The sequence below is a fragment of the Mytilinidion resinicola genome (genome assembly GCF_010093595.1).
Source record: "Mytilinidion resinicola strain CBS 304.34 unplaced genomic scaffold BDZ99scaffold_29, whole genome shotgun sequence".
In the NCBI taxonomy this organism is placed as follows: Eukaryota; Fungi; Ascomycota; class Dothideomycetes; order Mytilinidiales; family Mytilinidiaceae; genus Mytilinidion; species Mytilinidion resinicola.
The window spans coordinates 205,477-227,894 of record NW_022985465.1 but is presented as its reverse complement, the minus strand read 5'-3'; the positions used below and the strand labels follow the sequence as shown (position 1 = coordinate 227,894).

The window sequence follows — 22,418 nt, the reverse complement described above, 5'->3', positions numbered from 1 at the left end:
GATAGGAAGCGAGTCATGCAGTTTGTCGAAGACATGGATGAGCAGACATTCCGTCTGATTGGACCAAGCGTCGTAATTGACGATGGGCCTGTTCGGTCTGCATCCGCACTTGAGAACGCCTTGAAATCCATCTGGAGCCATGTCCTAAATCTTTCGCACGAACAAGTAGGGCTCAATCACTCATTCTTGAAGTTAGGAGGAGATTCGATTTCTTCCATGCAAGTCGCGGCACAAGCAAGAAGGAAAGGCATCGGCTTAAGCGTTCAAGATATACTTCTTAGTAAGAGCATCGTCGAGTTGGCTCAACGTGTCAAGGAAGTGCATTCGCCGTATTGCGTGGACGAAGAGGAGATCGAGAAACCTTTTGATCTTTCGCCTATTCAATTGTTGTACTTCGAACTGCCAAATCAAGGGACTGGTCACTTCAACCAATCGTTCTTTTTGCGGGTCGCTCGAAAACTCTCCAAAGCCACGATACACGGCGCTGTCAGAACCCTCGTTTCTCGCCATTCTATGTTGAGAGCAAGATTCGAATGTGAAGCTGGGTGCTGGCACCAGCGCGTAACGAACGAGGTTACCAGCTCATTCAGCTTCCGTCAACACACTATGAAAACTAGTGACCAAACTATGGAGGTCATTGCGGATGCTCAAACGTCCCTTGATCCTGTTCGTGGGCCACTTTTCGCCGTGGAACTGTTCGATCTTCCCAAAGAACAACTTATATTCCTCGTAGGTCACCATCTCGTCATAGACCTGGTATCTTGGAGAGTCATACTGGAAGAATTTGAAGAACTATTGGCAGACCCAAAGACAGAGCTGCTACCAAAACCAATCTCTTTTCAGTCTTGGTGTCGTCTTCAAGCAAGCCATTCACAGCAGCTTGAACCAAGCAAACTTATCCCGCCTGCCAATGTCTCAGCTTGCGACTTTGGTTACTGGGGTATCAATGAACAGGACAACACATATGGCAACGCCACGAATCGAGGCTTCGAGATCAGCAAAGATCTTACTTCTGCGTTCCTGTCAGATTGTCACACAGCTCTCAACACTGAGCCAATTGATGTCCTACTTGGTATCCTCTTTAACTCTTGGCAACATACTTTCGACGACCGAGATGTTCCTCCGATATATAACGAGCATCACGGTCGCGAGACTTGGGACAATGCTCTTGATATATCAAGGGTGATCGGTTGGTTTACGACAGTTTACCCTGTCGTGGCTCCAAGCTCCGCTCTAGCGGATATTGTCGAGGCAATCAGATTCGTCAAGGACTACCGCCGAAAGGTTCCTTCAAATGGTCGTCCTTACTTTGCCAAGCGATGCCTTACAAATGAAGGTGGGAGTGCTTTTCAGAGTCACTGGCCTTGGGAGGTAAGACACATGAGCGCCTGTGAAAGCAAGCCGCTGATTACTTTTCATTCGAACAGGTTTCTTTCAACTACCTCGGCCAATATCAGCAACTAGAACGCGCCGATTCCTTACTTCAACCTCTGGAAACTATGGCAGGTGAGTCTCGTGCTGCCGGTGGAGCTGCTGACGTAGGATTTGAAACGCCTCGTTTCGGACTCTTCGAGATCTCAACGGTGGTCTCCAAAGGAAAACTTCGCTTTTCATTTAGCTACAACCGCCATATGCAACACCAACAATTGATTCAACGCTGGATAACGGCCTGCGAAGAGATGATTGGTACGGCGGTCCAAAGACTCAGAGCTTTATCACCCGCACTATCCTTGGGCGACTTTCCACTGCTTCCTTGGACGTTGAATGGCGGCATATTCCAAAGTATGCTGGAGAATCTGTCACAAATTCGAGTAGCACCGTCGGACGTTGAAAACATCTACCCTTGCTCGAGCATCCAAGAGGGTCTTCTTCTCAGCCAGGGAAAACATGCAGGATATTACGCAGCGGCAGCCATCTACGAAGTGGTTCCCCAGGGCTATAACACCACAGTGACCTCAGAAAAATTGGCCGCAGCTTGGAACAGATGCGTACAAAGACACCCGTCACTAAGAACCATATTTTTGGAAAACACTGAGACCATAGGCGGACTGTACTACCAGGTGGTCTTGAAACATGCAAGTCCAGCAGTAGCACACCTGAGTTGTAAAGATGAAGAGGAGGCACTGTCTATTCTCCTAGCGCAGAGATCGATCTCATACGAGGACAAGCAGAGCCCGGCTCATCGATTTACTATTTGCAATATAATGGACAAAAAGATCGTGTGTTCCTTGGAAATCAGCCACGCTTTGATGGACGGAGATTCGATGGATATCATCTTCAGAGATCTTGCAAAAGCCTATCAACAGCCTCTCCCGAAAGGCCCTCTCTACAGCGAATACATCGAGTACCTTCAATCACAGAACCTTGGCATAGATTATTGGAATGCGTACCTTCATGGGGTGGAGGTTTGCACCTTTCCAGTTCTAAACGACGGCTTGAGAGAAGAAAAACGGCTCCGGACAATACGTTTGGACCTTCAGGACATCAATATTCCGGCCTTCAACCAATTCTGCCACGAGAACTCTATAACGATGTCGAACATCTTTCACGCCGCTTGGGCTTTGACTCTGGGCTGCTATGTCGGATCTGGTGACGTCTGTTTTGGCTATCTGACCTCTGGGCGAGTCGCGCAAGGTATTCAAGGCGTGAATGAAATGGTTGGACTGCTAATAAACTCCCTTGTCTGCCGAGTCAAGATTCATGGATCGTCCTCTGTGCTAGATATTCTACGAAGTCTGCAAGAAGACTACATCAAGAGCCTACCGCACCGCTACACGCCCCTAGCGGATATACAACATGCGCTAAACCTGTCTGGGACAGCCCTGTTCAACACAGCAATCTCTTATCGACGACTTCCATCCCGCAATGAACACCACCTTGCTTCCGACATCTCATTCAATGAGTTAGCTCCTATCTACGACCCTACGGAGTACCCTGTGTCGCTTAATATTGAGGTACATGAGGATGTCGCCAGCATTGACCTCGACTTTTGGACAGACCATCTCAGCGAAACACAAGCCGAAAATGTTGCCAGTACCTTGTCGCGGGTATTACATACTATCTTGGACGAGCCAGACAAGCAGATCGACGATCTTGACCTTCTTAGCCATCATAACCTCGAGCAAATATCACGATGGAATATCATGCCTGAAACTCTCAACGAATGCGTTCATACAAAATTCCTCGAACAAGTAACAAAGCAACCAAATGCACCGGCCATTTGTGCATTTGATGGAAATTTTACTTACGCGGAACTGGACTCTATCTCCGAGCGTCTCGCTCACAGCCTTGTTGAGCTCGGCGTTGGTCCTGAGATGTTCGTTCCCACTTGCTTCGATAAAAGCTCTTACGCAGTGATTGCCATGTTGGGCGTCCTCAAAGCAGGTGGTGCAGCTGTGCCACTTGACGCCAGTCACCCGAAGGCAGCCCTGGAATCTCGTATCGCAGATACTGGCTCAGGTATTGTGTTAGCCTCACCACACCGAGCAACGACCTTCGAAGATGTTGTCCCTACAGTATTAGCCGTCTCTTCGGGGCTTCTCGACCAGTTACCAATGGTTGAAGGCCGAGCTTGTACTACCGTTCAGCCCTATAATCCGGCATTCGTGATCTTCACCTCTGGGAGCACGGGAAGACCGAAGGGAGTAGTGCTCCAGCACGATTCCATGACAACTAGCTGCAATGCGCATGGAACGAATCTCGGTATCGGACCTGGAACGAGATTCCTACAGTTCGCTTCGTACACGTTTGACAACTCTCTGGAGGAAATGTTTACTACCATACAGAGAGGAGGATGTGTTTGCATTCCATCCGAAGAGCAGCGCATGAACGATCTGCCTGGGGCTATTCGTGAACTCAACGCTAATTTTATGGATCTCACGCCCACCGTCGCTAGCTTGCTAGAGCCTGCGGAGGTTCCTTCAATCAAAGGATTGGCTCTAGGAGGAGAAGCTCTCACGAAATCCGTTGTGGATAGATGGGTGCCTTTTGTCCACGTTCACGGCCAATATGGGCCCTCTGAGGCAAGCATCAATTCTGCGTGGAAGGACTTCCAGGACGGCGGCGACCCCACCAATATTGGGAGAGCTATTGCCAGCGTTTCATGGATAGTTCATCCAGACAATCCGAACCACCTTATGCCGATTGGCTGCCAAGGCGAACTACTGATTGAGGGACCAATTCTGAGTCGTGGATATCTGAACGACCCTGAGAAAACTTCCAAAGCTTTCATTCAAAATCTTGGCTGGGCAAAAGAGACGGGACAGAAAAGGCGATTCTACAAAACTGGAGATCTCGTTCGCTATAATTCAAATGGGGAAATGATGTATTTGGGGAGAAAAGATAATCAAGTGAAGGTACTTTCCTTGCATCCAATCTTACCATTACTTATGACTTACTTCCTGCACAGGTCAATGGGCAACGCATTGAGTTAGGGGAGGTGGAGCATCACTTGAAGCTTAGCTTGCCTACAGAAGCTCAGTCTGCTGTCGAACTCATCACAGTCGGCGACCAAACATCTACGCTCGCGGCGTTCATCTGTCTTCCTACGACAGCATCCCAACTCGACGAGACCGAGATATCTACAATGACGGACTCTTATCTTCAAACGGTGAAATGTCTTCAGACTATATTGGCAAATGCGCTTCCGGCATCTTTTTTGCCAAAACTTTACATTCCGGTGAACTCAATGCCTTTCACATCGTCCGGAAAGCTAGATCGTAAAGTTTTGAGAAATCTCGCCCACACGATCCCGAATGAAGATCGAGTTCGATACACTCTCTCGGGAAGAAGTGCGAAAAGACCATCTACGCCGAGAGAAATATGCCTAGCCCAGCTTTGGGAGGCGGTTCTCAAACTGGATGCCAACTCTGTTGGCGCGGACGATTCCTTCTTCTCCTTGGGCGGTGACTCTGTTTGCGCAATGCGCCTGGTGGTGGCTTCCCGCAAAGAAGGTCTCTCGCTTACTGTCGGTAGCATATTCAGAAGCCCAAGGCTATCGGACATGGCGCTTGACGCCGGTCAAGACACCGCGAACACCATGGAGTTGCAGCTCGAAGCCCCAATGGAACCTTTCAGTCTGGTTCGGGACAGATATCCGGTTGCAGCTATCTTGGAAATGGTGTCCACGGAATGTGGCCTATCCTCGGATCGAATTGAAGATGTTTACCCTTGCTCTAAGCTTCAGGAAGGGTTGATCGCACTCTCACTGAAAGAACCAGGAGCATACGTTGCAGAGACTGTCTATAACCTTCCCAAGGATATTGATATTAGCGGCTTCAGGAAAGCTTGGGATGCAGTTGTCCGTGAGGAGGCTATACTTCGGACGCGAATATTATTCACAGAAGCCTATGGCTTTCTCCAGGTTGTCATTCGCGACGAAGGAATCGAGTGGGGAAGCATGCTGGATCTCCAGGATATCAAAGAATCGGATAGACACCTTCCAGCCGTGAATGGGGGAAAGCTAACCAGCTACGCGATCGTGGGAGAGGGCAGCATGAGTCCCCACTTCGTCTGGACTGCTCATCATGCGGTTTACGGTATGTTGCATCCATTTGTTGTTGATCATTGTCATCATATCCGAGTTCGCATCAGCAAAGAAAACTTTACTAACTATCAAGTCGTAGATGGCTGGAGCCTGGCTCTCCTGTTTAGAAAAGTTGAACTTCGCTACCGGGGCGCTAATGCAGAATCGAAGATTGCTGTTCCATACGCAAGGTTTATCAATTACCTCACGCAGTCCAACCAGGAGGAGTCTGATCGCTACTGGACATCGCAGCTCGTAAATCCCTCTACGCCCCAATTCCCTCAGCTTCCAAGCTATACACACCAAGTTCGAGCCTCCGGATTCCTCTCTCACAGCGTGCAGATCTGTCGCGTACCAGGCTCTGAGATCACTATGGCCTGTATCATTCGAGCTGCCTGGACTCTGGTCATCTCAGCATTTACCGGCGAGGATGACGTGATCTTTGGAGAAACCAACAATGGTCGAGAAGCGCCCGTGCCTGGCATTGAAGATATTCTTGGGCCTACGATTACTACTTTGCCACGCCGTGTAGTCTTGAATCGGAAAATGAAGGTTTTAGAGTTTCTGCGAGAGATCCAGCAAAATTCTGTGGATAGTCTGCCCTATCAATTCGCAGGTCTACAGCATATTAAAAGAACCAACTCGGAGAACGCACAGGCTTGCGACTTCCAAAATCTCCTTGCGATAAACTCCGAAAATACAGCAGAGGATTCAGGGCATGGCCTGTGGAATCTCGAAAGCACTGGTGCCGTTGGAACGAACTTCTTTTCCTACCCCCTCATCATGTCGTGCACGATGAAAGCAAACGAAGTCAATGTGGAGTGCCACTACGATCAAGAAGTCATTGCGACATGGCTTACTCGCAACGTGTTGCAAGAATTTGACTTCCTGCTTCAATGTCTGAATTCGCCGCGAAATCATGATACCGCGATTCAAGATTTGGTAGTGCTGAATCCGGAGGATCAATTGACCCTCACAAAATGGAACTCTAGGCCGCTGGTAGCCACCGATAAGTGTATCCATAGTGCCGTTTTCCAGCAAGTCCTTATCCGACCAACCGATATGGCTGTCGATGCTTTTGATCTCAAGATTACTTACCGCGAGCTCGATGAAAAGTCTACCAGGCTAGCGTCACGTCTGGTCGCAGAGGGAATCACCCCAGGGTGCTATGTCCCATTCTGCTTTGAGAAATCCGGATGTGCCATTGTTTCCATGCTTGGAATATTGAAAGCAGGCGCTGCGTTTGTTGGGCTGGATCCAACGTCCCCAATACGCCGACTACGAGAGATAGTTGGGGACGTGAATGCCAAATTGGTCCTTTGTTCACCCCAGCTTTCTCAGATCTGCGAATCAATTCCCGTGAAAGCATTATTGATAGACACCCGTACCATTGAGCAACAATCAGGACGCCTATATACGCTACCTTACGTACAGAGCGACACCCCGGCGTATGCCATATACACTTCCGGTTCCACAGGACGACCCAAAGGGACTGTTATCCATCACTCAAGCTTTGTCCTGACCGCGACCGAATCCGGACCCAAATTCGGAATATCTTCGCAGTCGCGAGTTTTACAGTTCGCCTCATTCGTATTCGATGCCTGCCTAATCGAGATTTTCACAACACTAATGTGCGGAGGTTGCGTCTGTGTACCCACGGAACAGGACAGGACGAACGACTTAGCCCGCACCATCAACGACCTCGCAGTCAACTGGGCAATTCTCACGCCGACGGTCATCCGAACGATTCATCCTAAGGAGGTGCCTAATCTGAAAACTCTGGCGCTTGGGGGCGAGGCAATGTCATCGCAAGATTTAACAACCTGGGCTGAAGCGGTCAAGCTGGTCAACGGTTACGGACCAACCGAAAGTTCAGTTGTTGCAACCATCAATCAATCCATGAGGCCCAACTCGAATCCATCAAATATCGGATATGCTGTTGGGTGTCATAGCTGGATTGTTGCGAAGGGCAACCCCAATGTTCTCCTTCCTGTGGGTGCTGTTGGCGAGCTTGTCATTGAAGGACCATCACTTGCTTGGGGATATCTTAACAATTCTCAAAAAACGCAGGAAGTTTTTGTTATGAACCTCTCTTGGGCCAAGGGACACACTGCACCAGGGAACCCGCTCGAAAGAAGATTCTACAAGACGGGAGATTTGGTGAGCTACAGTCACGATGGCAGCATGATCTTTCATGGTCGTAAAGACCTTCAGAGCAAGGTTCGTGGACAGAGACTAGAACTCACAGAAGTGGAGAGCCACCTGAACGCCGACCCATCGGTTCGAGACTGCATGGCGGTTGTACCTTCTTTTGGTCTCTGTGGGAAACGTCTTGTCGGGATCCTCACTATCAAGGATCTAGTAGTCTCAAAAACTTCCGCAGAGCCCGACACCAAACCGGTGAGTATCATACCGGCTAGAAACTCGTCATTTCATGTCAAATCGATTCGAGACCGACTCGCTGAGCGGGTACCAACTTACATGATACCTTCCGTATGGGTGGCTATTGTAAATTTTCCTCTACTTGCTTCGGCAAAGATGGACCGGAAAACGGTCATCAAATATATCGAAGGCCTCGGTGAGGATGAGTATCATCAGATATCCGCGGCGGGCCAGGAGGGTACGTTCACCAGTAAGCTATTATCTCTTCCCATTCTCCCTCCAACTGAAGTCCAATTGTCACTAACGGACCACCCCCCCCCCCCGCGCAGATGACGCTTCAAATCCAGCCTCTGAGGTCGAGCAGAAGCTACAAGCTATTGCCGGCCATATCTTGAACATACCATCTTACGACATCGGAATCTATCATCAATCATTCTTGAATCTTGGCGGCGATAGCATTTCCGCAATGCAATTTTCAGCTCGTTGTAAGCTTGAGGGATTAATCGCCTCCGTTCAAGACATCATTCAGAGCCGCTCATTGTCCGAGCTGGCCTCCAAAGTCCGCTTAGCTCCGGCGGAGCAAAAACCTGCCTTGGAGGAAGACTTGGATCGTCCCTTTCCGCTATCTCCCATACAAAGACTCTTCTTAGAAACGGTCGGAGAGAACTATAAGCACTTCAACCAGAGCGTGGTGCTACGCTCCGACAGAAAGATTGAATCTCAAGATCTGGAAAAGGCGATTACAGCCCTAGTAGAAACTCATCCAATGCTACGAGCCAGATTCCAGAAATCAAAAAAAGGCTTGTGGCACCAGCACATCACATCACAGGTCTCGGGTTCCTTCCAAATTGTACATCATGCTCTCTTCGCGGGTACAGAACGCGCTATAGGGATTCATGTCCAGGAGAAGATTGCAGACAGCCAGCTTTGTCTCGGTATTGAATCGGGCCCTTTGCTCGCAGTCGATTCTTTCGACATTTCTGGTAGTAATTCTCAGATCGTATCTCTCGTTATACACCATCTCGTCGTCGACGTGGTAAGCTGGGGAATCATTCTCGGCGACCTGGAGACGCTACTCACCTCCGGCTTCATTTCGCCGCAAAGTCTCTCGTTCCCCGCATGGAGCAATGGCCAATATGAGCGAGCACATACCAATGTCGCGGTCAAGGCCTTCCCGCTCTCAGCCATCCCTACTTCTAACCTTGAGTACTGGGGAATGCCGAATCAGAAAGATCTTCATAGTGACGTAGTTTCTCAAGGGTTTCAACTAAGCGCAAGAGATTCTATGCTTCTTTTCGGTGCCCATGACGCTGTTTCTACAGAACCATTGGACGTGTTTATTGCTGCTCTGCTAGAGTCGTTTCGGAGAGTATTCCCAGATCGAGCGACACCCGCCATCTTCAGTGAGGGCCACGGACGCGAGCCATGGAACTCCGATCAAAATCTATCGAGGACTTGTGGCTGGTTCACCACTCTCACACCAGTAAGTTTGCCAGTGGGGTTAGAGGAGTCGGATATTGTGAGCACCATTCAGTGGGTGAAGTCGCTGAGATCGAAAACACCCCAAAGAGGACGAGAGTACTTCGCATATCGTCACTTGACTGAGGAAGGTCAGCAGCGTCATATCAGTCATCAACCAGAGATCATTTTCAACTATCTTGGACGAATGCAGAATCTAGATCGCAAAGATTCTTTATTCCGGCGAATGAATGGCATCACGACTTCCGATGTCGGCGCGGATGTGCCGCGCTTTGCTCCTTTTGAAGTCACAGCATCCGTTAAGCAAAACAAGATTGACTTTTCATTCAGCTGGAACCGGTTGATCAGACATCAAGAGAGGGTGGGACAATGGATCTCAAAGTGCCAAGCGATTCTCCAGGAAGCGATCGAGGTTCTGCTTCAGGAAAGGCCAGAGCCTCCTCTCGAAAGATTCAATCTTCTTCCTTTGATATACAACGGTACGAAGGCGCTAGATTCCAAGTTGCCGCAAATCTCAAATTACGACCAGATAGAAGATATCTACCCTACCTCCGCCATGCAACAAGGCCTGCTTCTTTCTCAGCTCAAGAACCCCAAGCTTTATGCTTATCACACCATTTTTGAGATTGGATCCTTACATCCGAGTGGACTTGTGGATGCTAAAAAGGTAGCGCTGGCTTGGGAGCATGTCGTCCAAAGACATCCATCTTTGCGGACACTGTTTATTCCTAGTTTGTCTGGGAGCGGGCCTATGGATCAAGTCGTTCTCAGGCGGCCCGCGGCAAGGATATCTTGGGTCGAATGCGAGGGGGCGAAAGCTTTCGAAGCCCTAAAACTGTATGAGGCTATCAGCTATGCTGACTCATTCGAGTTACCACATCGCTTCTCGTTATGCGTATCTTCTGCTCATCGCGTGTTCTGCAAGCTGGAAATGAGCCATGCAATATGCGATGGCACCTCGATCGCAATTCTACTCCATGAGCTTTCTGAATCTTACAGGGGAATGTTGCCCTCCGAACAAGGCCCAGATTATAGCGACTACATTTCACACCTTCTGGAAAGCCCGCAGGATGACCATATCAACTACTGGAAGACTCATCTCTCTGGCCTTGAGCCATGCATTGTCCCGCCTTTGACCGATGGGCACTCTGGCGTCAGGGAGGTTGGTTCTGTAAAGCTCACTTTGAAAGGCTCACGCGACGTGAATGTGTACTGCAAACGCAACAGCGTTACTATGTCAACCCTTTTGCAGTTTGTCTGGGCAATGGTACTGCGGTGTTATGTCGGCTCGGAAGATGTTTGCTTTGGGTATCTGTCTTCCGGGAGAGACGTCCCCGTCCGAGGAGTTGAGAAGGCTGTTGGATGCTTCATCCAAATGCTCGTATGTCGACTTAGTCTCGGTTCGGAAATTACTGTATCTCAAGCCCTGGGCCAGATACAAGGCGATCTCGTCAAAGCAATGGCTCACCAGAATTGCTCCTTGGCTGAAGTAAACCACAGTCTTGGACTCGCCGCTTCATTCAACACTGCCTTCACATTTCAGCGGCGGAGTTTCTCTCCGCGTCCCACCAAAACAGGCTTGTTTTTCGAAGTTCTCGAGGCGGAGGACCCAGGGGAATATGCAGTCACCGTCAACACCGACGCTTCGGACGATGGAATCACGTTAGATCTCAGCTTCTGGAAAGACAAAATATCACGTGACCACGCAGAAAACATGGCCCACACCTATCAGCATATCTTCAGCAGTATCGTGCGAAGTGACGATATCAATCTCACCATCGGCAGTATTGATTGCTTTAGTGATCATAGCCGCTCGAAGATCTTGAGATGGAACAAGCATTTACCAGAAACCATCGACCGGTGTGTCCATGAAATTATCATGGAGCAGACAATGCGAGATCCTCAGAAGCAAGCTGTAGTGGGATGGGATGCGAACTTTACTTATCAAGAACTCGATAAACTATCCGACACACTCGCAAACTCTCTCGTCAGCTCCGGAGTTAGCACCGAGTCCTATATCCCTATACTTTTCGAAAAATCTTCGTGGACGATTGTGTCCATACTTGCAGTTCTCAAAGCCGGAGGCGCATTTGTTCCTCTGGATAGCAGGGCTCCTACGACTAGACTCCAACAGCTTGTCACCGACGTTGATGCCAAATTCCTACTATGCTCACAAAAGTTTCAAGAAACAGCTAAAAACCTTGGAAAGTATCATGTGGTAGACCGAACCTCGATCAAACGCCTTCAACATGGTCAAGCCAGTTCCCCCATCCTGCGCTCTGGTCCTAGTGATACTGCTTACATCATTTTCACATCTGGCACGACCGGCACACCCAAAGGAGTAATGATTTCCCACTCGGCCTTCTCCACCAGTGCAACGGAGCACACGAAGGCGATGAATCTTTCCAGCGCTTCACGCGTCCTCCAATTTGCAAGCTACAGCTTTGATGCAAGTGTCATGGAAATTCTTAGTACTCTAGTGGTCGGCGGATGCGTGTGCGTGCCGAGCGATGAGGAGAGAATGAACGACATCTCTGCGGCAATTCAGCGCATGGGAGCCAATTGGGCGCTTCTCACCCCATCTGTCGCAAGCACAATCAAGCCTAGTAGTGTTCCATGCTTGAGAACACTGGTCACTGGTGGAGAAGCAATGAATCGGACACTCATAGAGCAGTGGAGTGATGGCGTCGGGCGGTGCTTGATTAACGCATATGGGTAAGCACTTTCTATTTTGGCCTGAAAGTTCGAAATTGTCGCTAATAAAAGAAATATCAAGGCCAAGCGAAACATCAGTCATTGCGACCACGAGCGTAAAATCAGATGCATCGGGAAACATCATCGATCAGGATTCCTCAAACATTGGCCAAGCAACGGGAGGTCGTTGCTGGGTCGTTGACTCGCAAGATCATGACAGGCTGATGCCTATTGGCGCAGTTGGAGAGCTAACAGTTGAAGGCGCAACTGTGGCAAGAGGGTACTTACGGGACCAAATCAAATCTGCCAGAGCGTTTGTGACACCATCCTGGATGACAACAGTTTTCGCAGGAGTCGAAAGTACCCACTGCGAACGCATGTATAAGACTGGCGACTTGGTCCGGTCTCGGAACGATGGATCTTTCACCTTTATTGGTAGAAAGGATACTCAGGTCAAGTTGAATGGCCAGCGCATTGAAATTGGAGAAATTGAGCATCAAATCCGAGCTGGGCTTCCTGCTGACTTCCAATCAGCTGTTGAACTAGTAGCTCCAGCAAGTTCGTCGGCCACCAAAGCGCTCGCGGTGTTCTTTTGTGCTCCGGAAGAGTTTCAATCAAGTGACGACGATAGCATTTTGATGCCGCTGTCAAAGAAGACAATTACGTGCGCAAAGAATCTGGAGAATTTCCTGGCCTCAGTCCTCCCATTATATATGATTCCGTCGCTATACGTCTCCGTAAGATCAATGCCGTTCACGAGCTCTGGAAAACTGGATCGGAATCGATTACGCAATGCGGTTCAGAATATACCCACCGACGAGTTAATGGCTTACCGTCTGGCTAATGTTGTGAAGAAGCGCAGCATGAATTCGGAGAAGGAGAGACGAATGCAGCGTGCTTGGGCTCAGGTTTTAGCAATTACTGATACTTCCATTGGACCGGATGACAACTTTTTTGTGAGTACATTGCTACGCATTCCTCAGAATCACCGTCTAACAATCATCTTAGACACTTGGTGGAGATAGCGTGGTTGCGATGAGGTTGGTCAAAGCAGCACAAGCCGAACGCATTGAGATATCGGTGATTGATATTTTCCGGCACCCAATATTCTCGGAGTTGGTTGAGGAATGCAGCGATATCAGCCAAGACGGCTCGCATCTCGACTCCAATCCATCTTCTTTGCTCGGTAAAGATCAGTATCTGGACATTATCGAAGAGCTTGCAGACCAATGCGGAACCGAGTCCGAGACCATTCAAAATGCTTACCCAGCCTCTCCGCTGCAGGAAGCATTCATTACCCTGTCTATCAAGCAACCAGGCGCTTATGTAGCCAGCACTACCTTCAATATTCCTCTGGATATCGACATCCCAAAATTCAAAAAAGCTTGGGAAACGACAGTACAGGACCTAGACATCTTGCGTACCCGAATCATTCATACCAAATCATCTGAATTCATTCAGGTCGTGCTTCGCGAAGATCGTATCATTTGGCACGAAGACGACTTCTCTCGGACTACAGTCGGCGAAATTCCTCAGCTTCCTGCCCGGAACGGTGGTCGCCTCACTCATTATTCTATCCTTGCAAATCGACAATTCGTCTGGACAATTCATCACTCGCTATATGACGGATGGAGTATGCCGCTCATGCTCAAACGGGTAGAGGAGATATATTTGCGCGGATCTTCATCAATACCGGACACTCCCTATTTTGGCTTCATCAACTACTTAGCGAATTCGGATCCGGAGGCGTCTAAAACCTTTTGGGCAACGAGGCTTAGAGGAGCAACTCCGCTTCAATTTCCACAACCTCAATCATCTGGCTCGAAGAAGATACCAAATGGCCAAACGGTCAATCATGTTGCTAAGTACTCGCGGAGAAAAGACGATGATATACCAGTCTCAGCCTACATCCGAGCGGCCTGGGCAACAGTCATCTCAGCATACACGAATTCTGAAGATGTCATATTCGGTGAAACTCGATCAGGCCGTGATATCAACGTCGCAGGCATCACTGAAATCTGTGGGCCAACTCTCACCACCGTTCCTATGCGGATCCATATCGACCGTCAGTCCACTGTTCGGCAGTTATTAAACCGTTTGGTTCAACAAACAGCCGACACAATCCCGCACCAGCACGTTGGTATAGGCGCCATCAAGCGTTTTAGTACTGATGCTGCGGCGGCATGTGACTTCCAAAATCTCCTTGTCATACAAGCTGGAGAATTTACTCCGGACGAGGACTTTTGGAAGCCCCAATCGGATGGCCCGTCCTCGAATTTCTTTACCTACCCACTTGTACTTGAGTGTAATCTCGAGAGCTCTGGAGTAGATATCGATGCCCACTATGATGCCAATCTGCTTTCAGAATGGCAGGTCCGCAGATTGCTACATCAATTTGAGTCGGCCTTATCGCATCTGAACACCTCCAAAAGCATGACGGAAGTCCAGATTTTGAGCAATTACGACCTCAACACAATCAAAGACTGGAACAGCAGCGAGCCTCACGTGGTTTCTGAGACAGCAGATGCTCTGTTTGAGCAAGAGGTGCGAGCTCACCCCAATACTGTTGCTATCTGCGCGTGGGACGGAGATTTCACATACCAAACGCTTTACGAGAAGGCCACTCAATTATCACAGTATCTTCAGCTGCTTGGAATTGGACCAGAAACACTTGTCCCATTGTGTGTAGACAAGTCGAAGTGGGCGGTTGTAGCTATTATGGGAGTGCTGCTTGCAGGCGGTGCTTATGTCCCACTCAGCCCCGAACACCCGATCTCCAGGCATCAGCAGATCATTGAAGACGTGAACGCTACAGTTCTTCTATGTTCACGAGCGTACAAAACCAGATACGACATGGTCAGAAATGTCATTCCAATCGACGATCATTCTTTCCAGGCCCTCCCTGTTGTAACCGCGAAGATCCCAACCCGGTCCAAAGCCCACAACACCTCGTATGTCACCTATACGAGCGGGAGCACAGGTACGCCCACTAGGGTAGTCATCACACATCAAGCCTTCTGTAGTAGCTCGACTGCTCTACAAAAGGCCCTTCATATTACGTCGAAGTCTCGGGTATTCCAATTTGCGTCCCTAGTTTTTGATGTATCAGGTAAGACCTAATCCAAGATTCGCAATGACAGATGCTGAGAAGAACGTCCCGCTTACATTTGCGTAACAGTGATGGAAATTCTGGCTGTTCTAACCTGTGGAGCCACCATTTGCATGCCTTCGGAAGACCAAAGGACCAAAGATGTAGCCGGAGCTATCAATAATCTCAAAGCGTCGTGGGCATTCCTTACCCCTTCAATTGCCAATTCAATTGACGGACCATTTTCTGTTCCTACTCTGCAAACTCTCGTGGTTGGCGGTGATGCAATGACGCCCGAGACCATCGAAAAATGGGCAGACGGGGTAGAGTTGATGAATGGGTATGGTCAGTATACATACATGTTTCAAGTGTACTCGAGCATTAATTAACGCAAGCAATAGGTCCTACCGAAGCTGCCATCATATGTGTCGCCAATCCATCTGTCTCTCAGCAGCGAGACCCATCCAACCTCGGACATATGCTCGACGCTGGAAGGTCTTGGATCGTGAGCCCAGAAGATCATGATCTCCTTGTCCCAGTCGGCGCAATCGGCGAGCTTTGCATTGAAGGCCCGCTTCTTGCACGAGAGTATCTAAATGCCAAGACGCGAACTGGAGAGGCCTTTTTCAAGAATCCGGCGTGGATCAAAGACTTCTCAACTGCCCGAGAGAGCCAGACCAGATTTTACAAAACTGGCGATCTCGTCCATTATGGGTCTGATGGCTCAATCATCTACGTTGGTCGGAAAGACCAGCAGGTCAAGCTAGCAGGGCAGCGGATGGAGCTTGGGGAGATTGAGCATAACATCCAAGCGGACTCCATGGTCAGAGACGTGGTAGTAGCATTGCCTCAAACTGGACCATGTCTTTCTCGCTTAGTGGCCGTCGTAACCCTCAAGGACTCGGCGAATCGCAATACTATCGGACGAGCTTGGAACGAGCTTTTGTCGCGCTCAGAAACCTCCGCAGTAGCCGCGATACGAGAAAAACTCTTGGACAAGCTCCCAGCGTATATGGTTCCCGCGGTGTGGGTTGCCGTGAATGCTCTACCTACGCTTTTGTCAAGCAAGATTGACAGAAAGCAAGTAGCTGCTTGGCTTGAAGAGCTATCCGACGAAACCTATCAACGCATCGTAGAGATGGAGATGCATGATGAACTCGGTAATGCACCATCAGCCACTATTACCAGCCAAGTCCTCGCATCAATTTGGTCCAGGGTCCTCAATATTCCGGTAGAAAAGATCAAGCCAAATCAGACGTGGCTTGCACTCGGCGGCGATTCATTAACAGGAATGCAAGTACTTGCACGAGCTAGGACAGAAAACATTGGATTGACATTACACGATGTGCTACGAAGTAGATCAGTCTTCGATCTTGCCGAACGAGCTCGAGCTTTGGGCGGCTCATCGTCCGCAAACGATGTTGAAAGACCAGACGAACCATTTGACTTGTCTCCAATCCAGACATTATATTTCCAGAACATTCATAACGGTTTGGTGGACTCGCACTTCAACCAGTCTTTTACACTGAGCATAGAACGCCATTTTGACCTAAAGGACTTTGACCGAGCGTTAAAGGTACTTGTAAATCGACATGGAATGCTTCGAGCACGGTTCCAGAAGGAGCAGAACGGATCATGGCGTCAACGTATCTTATCGAATGATGGTCAGGGCCTTTTTCGATGCACAACACACGTCCTAAATGACACCGCCGAAATTTCTTCGTGGATTGGTAGAAGTCAACGCAGTCTCGATATCGAAAGAGGGCCTGTCTTCGCGGTCGATCTTTTCTCCATCCCAGCCAAAGATCACGTCATTTCCCTCGTTGCACATCATCTGGTCGTCGATGTCATGAGTTGGCGAGTGATACTCAACGATCTCGAGGAACTTTTGACTGCGACGCCAGTCGAGGACAAGCCATTGTCATTCCAAACGTGGTGTGCGAAGCAAGCTGACCGAGCTGTAAAACAGCGGACCATACCTGAGGGACCCAAATCTCTACCTTTCGAAGTCATACCAGCGGATTTCAAATTCTGGGGAATGGAAGTAAAAGCGAACGTCTATGCCGATGTGGAGTACGAAAGCTTCTTGGTCGACAAGAACGCGTCAGATCTAGCACTCAACAACCACCACGCGCTCAGGACCGATGTCGTGGATATTCTCCTTGCTGCCATCACGCATTCCTTTACCCGTGTCTTCATGACCAGGAGTCTGCCAACAATATACAATGAAGGCCATGGAAGAGAGCCTTGGGAATCGAGCAATTTAGATCTTTCCCGGACGATTGGATGGTTTACTACCTTGACGCCGATTCAAGTATCAATCGGACAAGATGAAGACGATGTCCTGGAGACTTTGATGAAGTGCAAAGATTACCGCCGGTCGATTGTTGATAAGGGCCGTCCCGATTTCGCACGTAGTATCTTAACGGAAGATGGGAGAAAGGTCGCTTCCATGTACAACCGGATGGAGATCCTTTTCAACTACCTTGGAAAGATGCAACAGCTCGAACACGATGATTCCCTCTTTCGGCCCGTGACGTTTGCTGAGGAAGAAAATAAAACAATCAGCGACGTTGGTCCGAAGACTTGCAGGCTTGCTCTTTTCGAAATCTCAGCGTCCGCTATGTCTGACGGATTACGAGTCACTTTCATGTATAACCGCCACATGAAACAGCAAAAGGGAATCCGCCGTTGGATTTCTGAGTGTCATCGAACTCTTAAGGAGATCGTCCGAAGCATCGCTGGCCTAAAAGCACCTCAGCCCACGCTATCAGATTTTCCGCTATTACCTTTAAAGTCCTACGATAGACTCGAAAAGCTAGTCAAGTCCACGTTCCCAATTGCCGGCGTCACATCATATGGCCAGGTGGAAGACATCTATCCGTGTGTTCCAATCCAGGAGGGCATGCTACTATCACAGGTGAAGAATTCGGGTTCATATCTATTCCACACCATATCTGATGTCAGACCTGCGAAGAACGGATCTTCGCAAGTTGATATAAAGCGCCTTGCTAAGGCATGGCAACAGTTGGTGAATTACCATCCTGCCCTCCGGACCGTATTCGTCGACAGCGTTTGCCGAGGTGGGGTCTTTGATCAGATTGTTCTCAAAGAGACTGACTGCGGTGCTATAACTCTTCATTGCGATGATGCCGATGTTTCGGTACGGCTAGGCTCTATCAGTCTCGCCGACCTGAACAAAAAGAGGAAGCCGCCACTACCGCATCAAGTCACCATCTGCCAAACAAGCTCCGGAAGGGTCATCTTTAAAATGGAAATCAACCATACGGTCATCGATGGAGGATCCCAGGACATCATCTTACGAGATCTTGCAGCAGCTTATGACGGCCGACTATCTGCAGACTCAGGTCCGCTATATAGCGACTACGTTAAATATTTGCGCAGCCGTTCTGTCAGTGCCGATGAGAAATATTGGACCACATACCTCAACGGATTACAGCCATGCATCTTCCCACTCTCACAACAAACCGAAGGTCCACGGGAGCAGCGAACTACTCTCATGGACTTCGATCGATACTCGGAGATGCAAACCCTCTGCGAGAAAAACTCAGTAACACTATCGAATGTCATGCTATCTGCCTGGGCCTGGACTTTACGACTTTTCACAGGATCCATGGACGTTTGCTACGGCTACCTGGCGTCAGGGAGAGACATTCCGATAGATGGAATTCAAGATGCCGTGGGAGCTTTCCTAAACATGCTGATCTTCCGTCACAAATTCCGCGAGTCTTCCACACCCGTAGAAGTCTTCAAGAATGTCCAGAATGACTTCATCGCGAGTTTGTCACATCAGCACAACTCTCTAGCACAAATTCAGCACGATCTCGGGCTGGAGGGGAAGACGCTCTTCAATACTGCAGTCTCAATTCAAAATCATTCAGGCTCCGGGAGCGTTGATCATTTCAGTATCGAGTTCGAACAAACCGGTGGCTACGACCCAAGTGAGTATGCTGTCACGGTAAACGTCGAGACAGGCCGAAATGATGAGGGCGTTTTATTTCGATACTGGACCGACACGCTTTCTGACGAGCAGGCTAATAAACTTTCTTCAACGATGGCGAGCCTGATGAACAGCTTCATTGATGATCCAAATACTCCCATCACCAAAGTCAGCCAGCCAGCTAGGAACTTTACTCGGCCATCAACGGAGAATCAAGAAGGTCAGGCGGTGTTGCCCTCTCCGCCATCAACTGACCTACGCGAACTACCATACCAGCCGCAGTCCCAGGACTGGAGTACTCTAGTACGCTCCATAGTCAACGAAATAGTACCAGAAATAATCGACCAAATTATCGCCCAGCGCAGCCTGGAACCATACCATGATTCAGCGAAAGAAATGGTGGATTCGATCAGCCAAAGTGCTTCTCAGGTCGGGCAAATGAAGGAGCTCATAAGCGGCTTTGAGAGTGGTAATCGCAAAATGAGTGTGACGGAGAATCGAATCTCTATCGCTGCGGACATGGTAGCCGCTGCTGGTGTAATGGCGACCGAAGCGGTCAAGTCGGTCCCTGCTGACTTTGTTGAGAAGAAATTACTTCAGCTATGGAGTGAGCTTTTGGAAACGGTTGAAGGCTCTATTGATAAAGAAGACAGCTTTTTCGTAAGTTTCAACCCTTATATGCACTAGCAAATACTGACGTCCTTGGAGCAACTTGGAGGAGACAGCATCGTTGCAATGAGGCTAGTCGGAGCCGCCCGAGAGGAGGGTCTTTCAATGACTGTGGCCGATGTGTTTAAGAACCCAACGTTTGCTGATATGGCTCGAGTTGTTAGAGCTGCAGGAGAGGTAATTGATGAAGTGATGACTCAAAAAGCATATTCAGGATACAATCCGCAAGACGTCCCGGAATCTTCAAAGGAACTAAGGGCAGACATTTCCCGAACGCTGTCACATCGTATCAGGATAAGAGACTCCCACGAACAAAAGGATCTTCGTTCCGGGGATATAATAGATACGTGGAGCGGGTTCTCGAAGCATCGTTACTCCAAAGCTCATGACACCAAGGCCCCCAGACCCACCCATCGGGACACCGAAGAAGAGCTACGGCGGACTATCTCTTTCATCAAGAACCCGTCAGCGACAAGCGCCGAAGTCAATGATTCTCCGATTCAAGACAGCATCATATCAAAGGTTCGGGTCTTTAAGGGCGGTATTTCGGACGTCTTACCCGTGACAGACTTCCAAGCTTTGGCAATCACGGGGGCCTTACTAGAGTCTAAGTGGATGCTTAACCACTTTTACCTGACTGGACAAGGGCCACTAGATTTGAAGAGACTGAAGCAGAGCGCATTCCGCCTCGTCCAAGCTTTCGATATCATGCGGACTGTATTTGTTCCGTACCGCGACAGGTTTCTTCAAGTCGTGCTACGGAAGTTGCAGCCGGATTTCGTCGTACTAGAAACGGAACTGGACCTCGATGCATTCACAATGTCTCTTCAAGAAAAAGACCGAGAGACTGGACCTCGACCCGGCGAGACATTTATGCAATTTGTGGTGGCAACCCGGAAAGGGATCGATCAGCACCGCATATTCATGCGCCTTTCACACGCTCAGTATGACGGAATCTGTATGCCTCAAATATTAGGAGCTCTCCAAGCAGGGTACAATGGCCAACCGATACCATCGGCTCCTAGCTTTGCGAATTATGTCCGCGAATCGACCAAGAATGTGACGAGGCAGCACTACGCTTATTGGAAAACCCTTCTGCATCAGTCAACCATGACGGCGATCGTACCCCATGAACAAGGGCCAAACTATAGGCGGACCGTAGGTGTGACGATTACCTTGAAGCAGATCATCCGAGTAGCTTCGTTGTCACACTACAATATTACGCCCGCCACCGTCATTAAAGCGGCGTGGTCCTCGACCCTGGCTAGGCTTACATCGCAGCAAGATGTTGTCTTCGGGCAAGTGATCAGCGGCCGCAACACTACGGTTCCTGGAGTCGAAAGCATCATTGGTCCTTGCCTTAATATGGTCCCTGTAAGAGTCAAGTTCCAAAATGCCTGGACGATACTCGATCTTCTTCGCTATATTCAGGACCAGCAGGTCGCCAATATGCCATTTGAGTCCCTCGGTTTCCGAGAGATCACAAAGCACTGCACTAATTGGCCTGACTGGACAAATTTCTCCAGCGTTCTGCAGCACCAAAACATAGCACGGGAAGTTACTATGAACCTGGGTGCGACTGAGTATAAAGTTGGTGCAGTTGGAACTCAAGAAGACTTTGCCGACTTCACCATCGTCTCAAGTCCTCTAGTGGGAGAAAAAGTAGAGATTAGCCTGTCATTCGCTCCAAACAGCACCATCACGCCTACCTTTGCCGAGAAGGTCCACAACACACTATGCGAGGCTATAGCTAGCTTTGCAGAAAACCCGCGCCAGCAATTACCATCGGTGATAGTCGGAATCTCTCCCCAACGCGTCATCGACGAAGACGCCATTAAACCCGTCATCGAACGCGCCTTCCCCACCACATGCCCGCCCCTCGAGATCAAAGGTCTAAGCCAGCAAGAAGTAGCAGGAATCTCCAACATGCTTCGTGGCGCCTGGCAGGAAATCTTACGAGATGATAGAGGCCGTCCGGTACCTCTCGAATTGCATTCGTCGTTCTTCGAGCTCGGTGGGGATATCATGGGCCTGGCTCAGGTTTGCTCGCTGCTGGACCAGGAAGGCTTCAGTCTTAGGGTCGAGGATCTGATCGACCATCCGGTCTTAGTTGAGCAGCTGGTACTGATGGCGGCGCAGGTGGCGAGGGAGAAGGAGAGCGAAACTGCGTCGCCATGGGGGACGCAGGCTATGAGTGAGACAGAGCCGCAGGCGGTCGAGGAGAAGCCGCGGAATAAGGTGTTGAATGCCGTTCTTGTGAAGTCCGCAGGCCTAGCAAGGAAGATTGTGGCGAGGAGGAGGGTGAAGGATGGTGTGGCAGAGTTGTAAAAGTTCTCTTTTCATTTCATTGGCTTTCTTAGTAATAAAGCTCAGCTTGATTGGGTTTGTTCTGAATCGTCGTATGCCTCCAACCTCTGCGGATTGGAAGGTGCTGCGGAGATATGAGATGGTAATCGGGATTTGAAAGGCTGTCGTTACGCAGCGCATTCATTCCAAGCCTGTCTTGCCACGTGAGCAGCTCAAAGACTGGTATGCTAAAGGCAAGCTTGGCGCTTAATTGAACCTCACATCACGTACAAATTGACTCCCTCGCTTTCAGCTTCTTGATCTTTCGAGGCAAA

At 49.3% G+C, this 22,418-nt stretch overlaps 1 protein-coding gene across 1 annotated transcript; it reads left to right on the top strand.

The window, feature by feature from the left end:
* Window positions 1-22: 22 nt before the first annotated feature.
* On the top strand, window positions 23-22,387 carry BDZ99DRAFT_548162 (nonribosomal peptide synthase-like protein). The gene is made up of 10 exons (XM_033726913.1): window positions 23-1,371; window positions 1,428-4,355; window positions 4,409-5,537; window positions 5,619-8,144; window positions 8,236-12,100; window positions 12,162-13,035; window positions 13,088-15,188; window positions 15,258-15,512; window positions 15,569-19,788; window positions 19,837-22,387. Exons 1-10 carry the CDS (start codon window positions 34-36, stop codon window positions 22,123-22,125), a joined length of 21,525 nt encoding a protein of 7,174 aa, XP_033569883.1. The 5' UTR covers window positions 23-33; the 3' UTR covers window positions 22,126-22,387.
* Window positions 22,388-22,418: the final 31 nt, after the last annotated feature.

Excerpts from the sequence above, each read along its gene's own strand:
- BDZ99DRAFT_548162 (XM_033726913.1), top strand. The coding sequence starts at position 34 with ATGGATGAGCAGACATTCCGTCTGATTGGACCAAGCGTCGTAATTGAC. Across the intron at positions 12,101-12,161 it reads TGCTTGATTAACGCATATGG|GCCAAGCGAAACATCAGTCA; the intron begins GTAAGCACTTTC and ends AGAAATATCAAG. Across the intron at positions 15,189-15,257 it reads CCTAGTTTTTGATGTATCAG|TGATGGAAATTCTGGCTGTT; the intron begins GTAAGACCTAAT and ends TTTGCGTAACAG.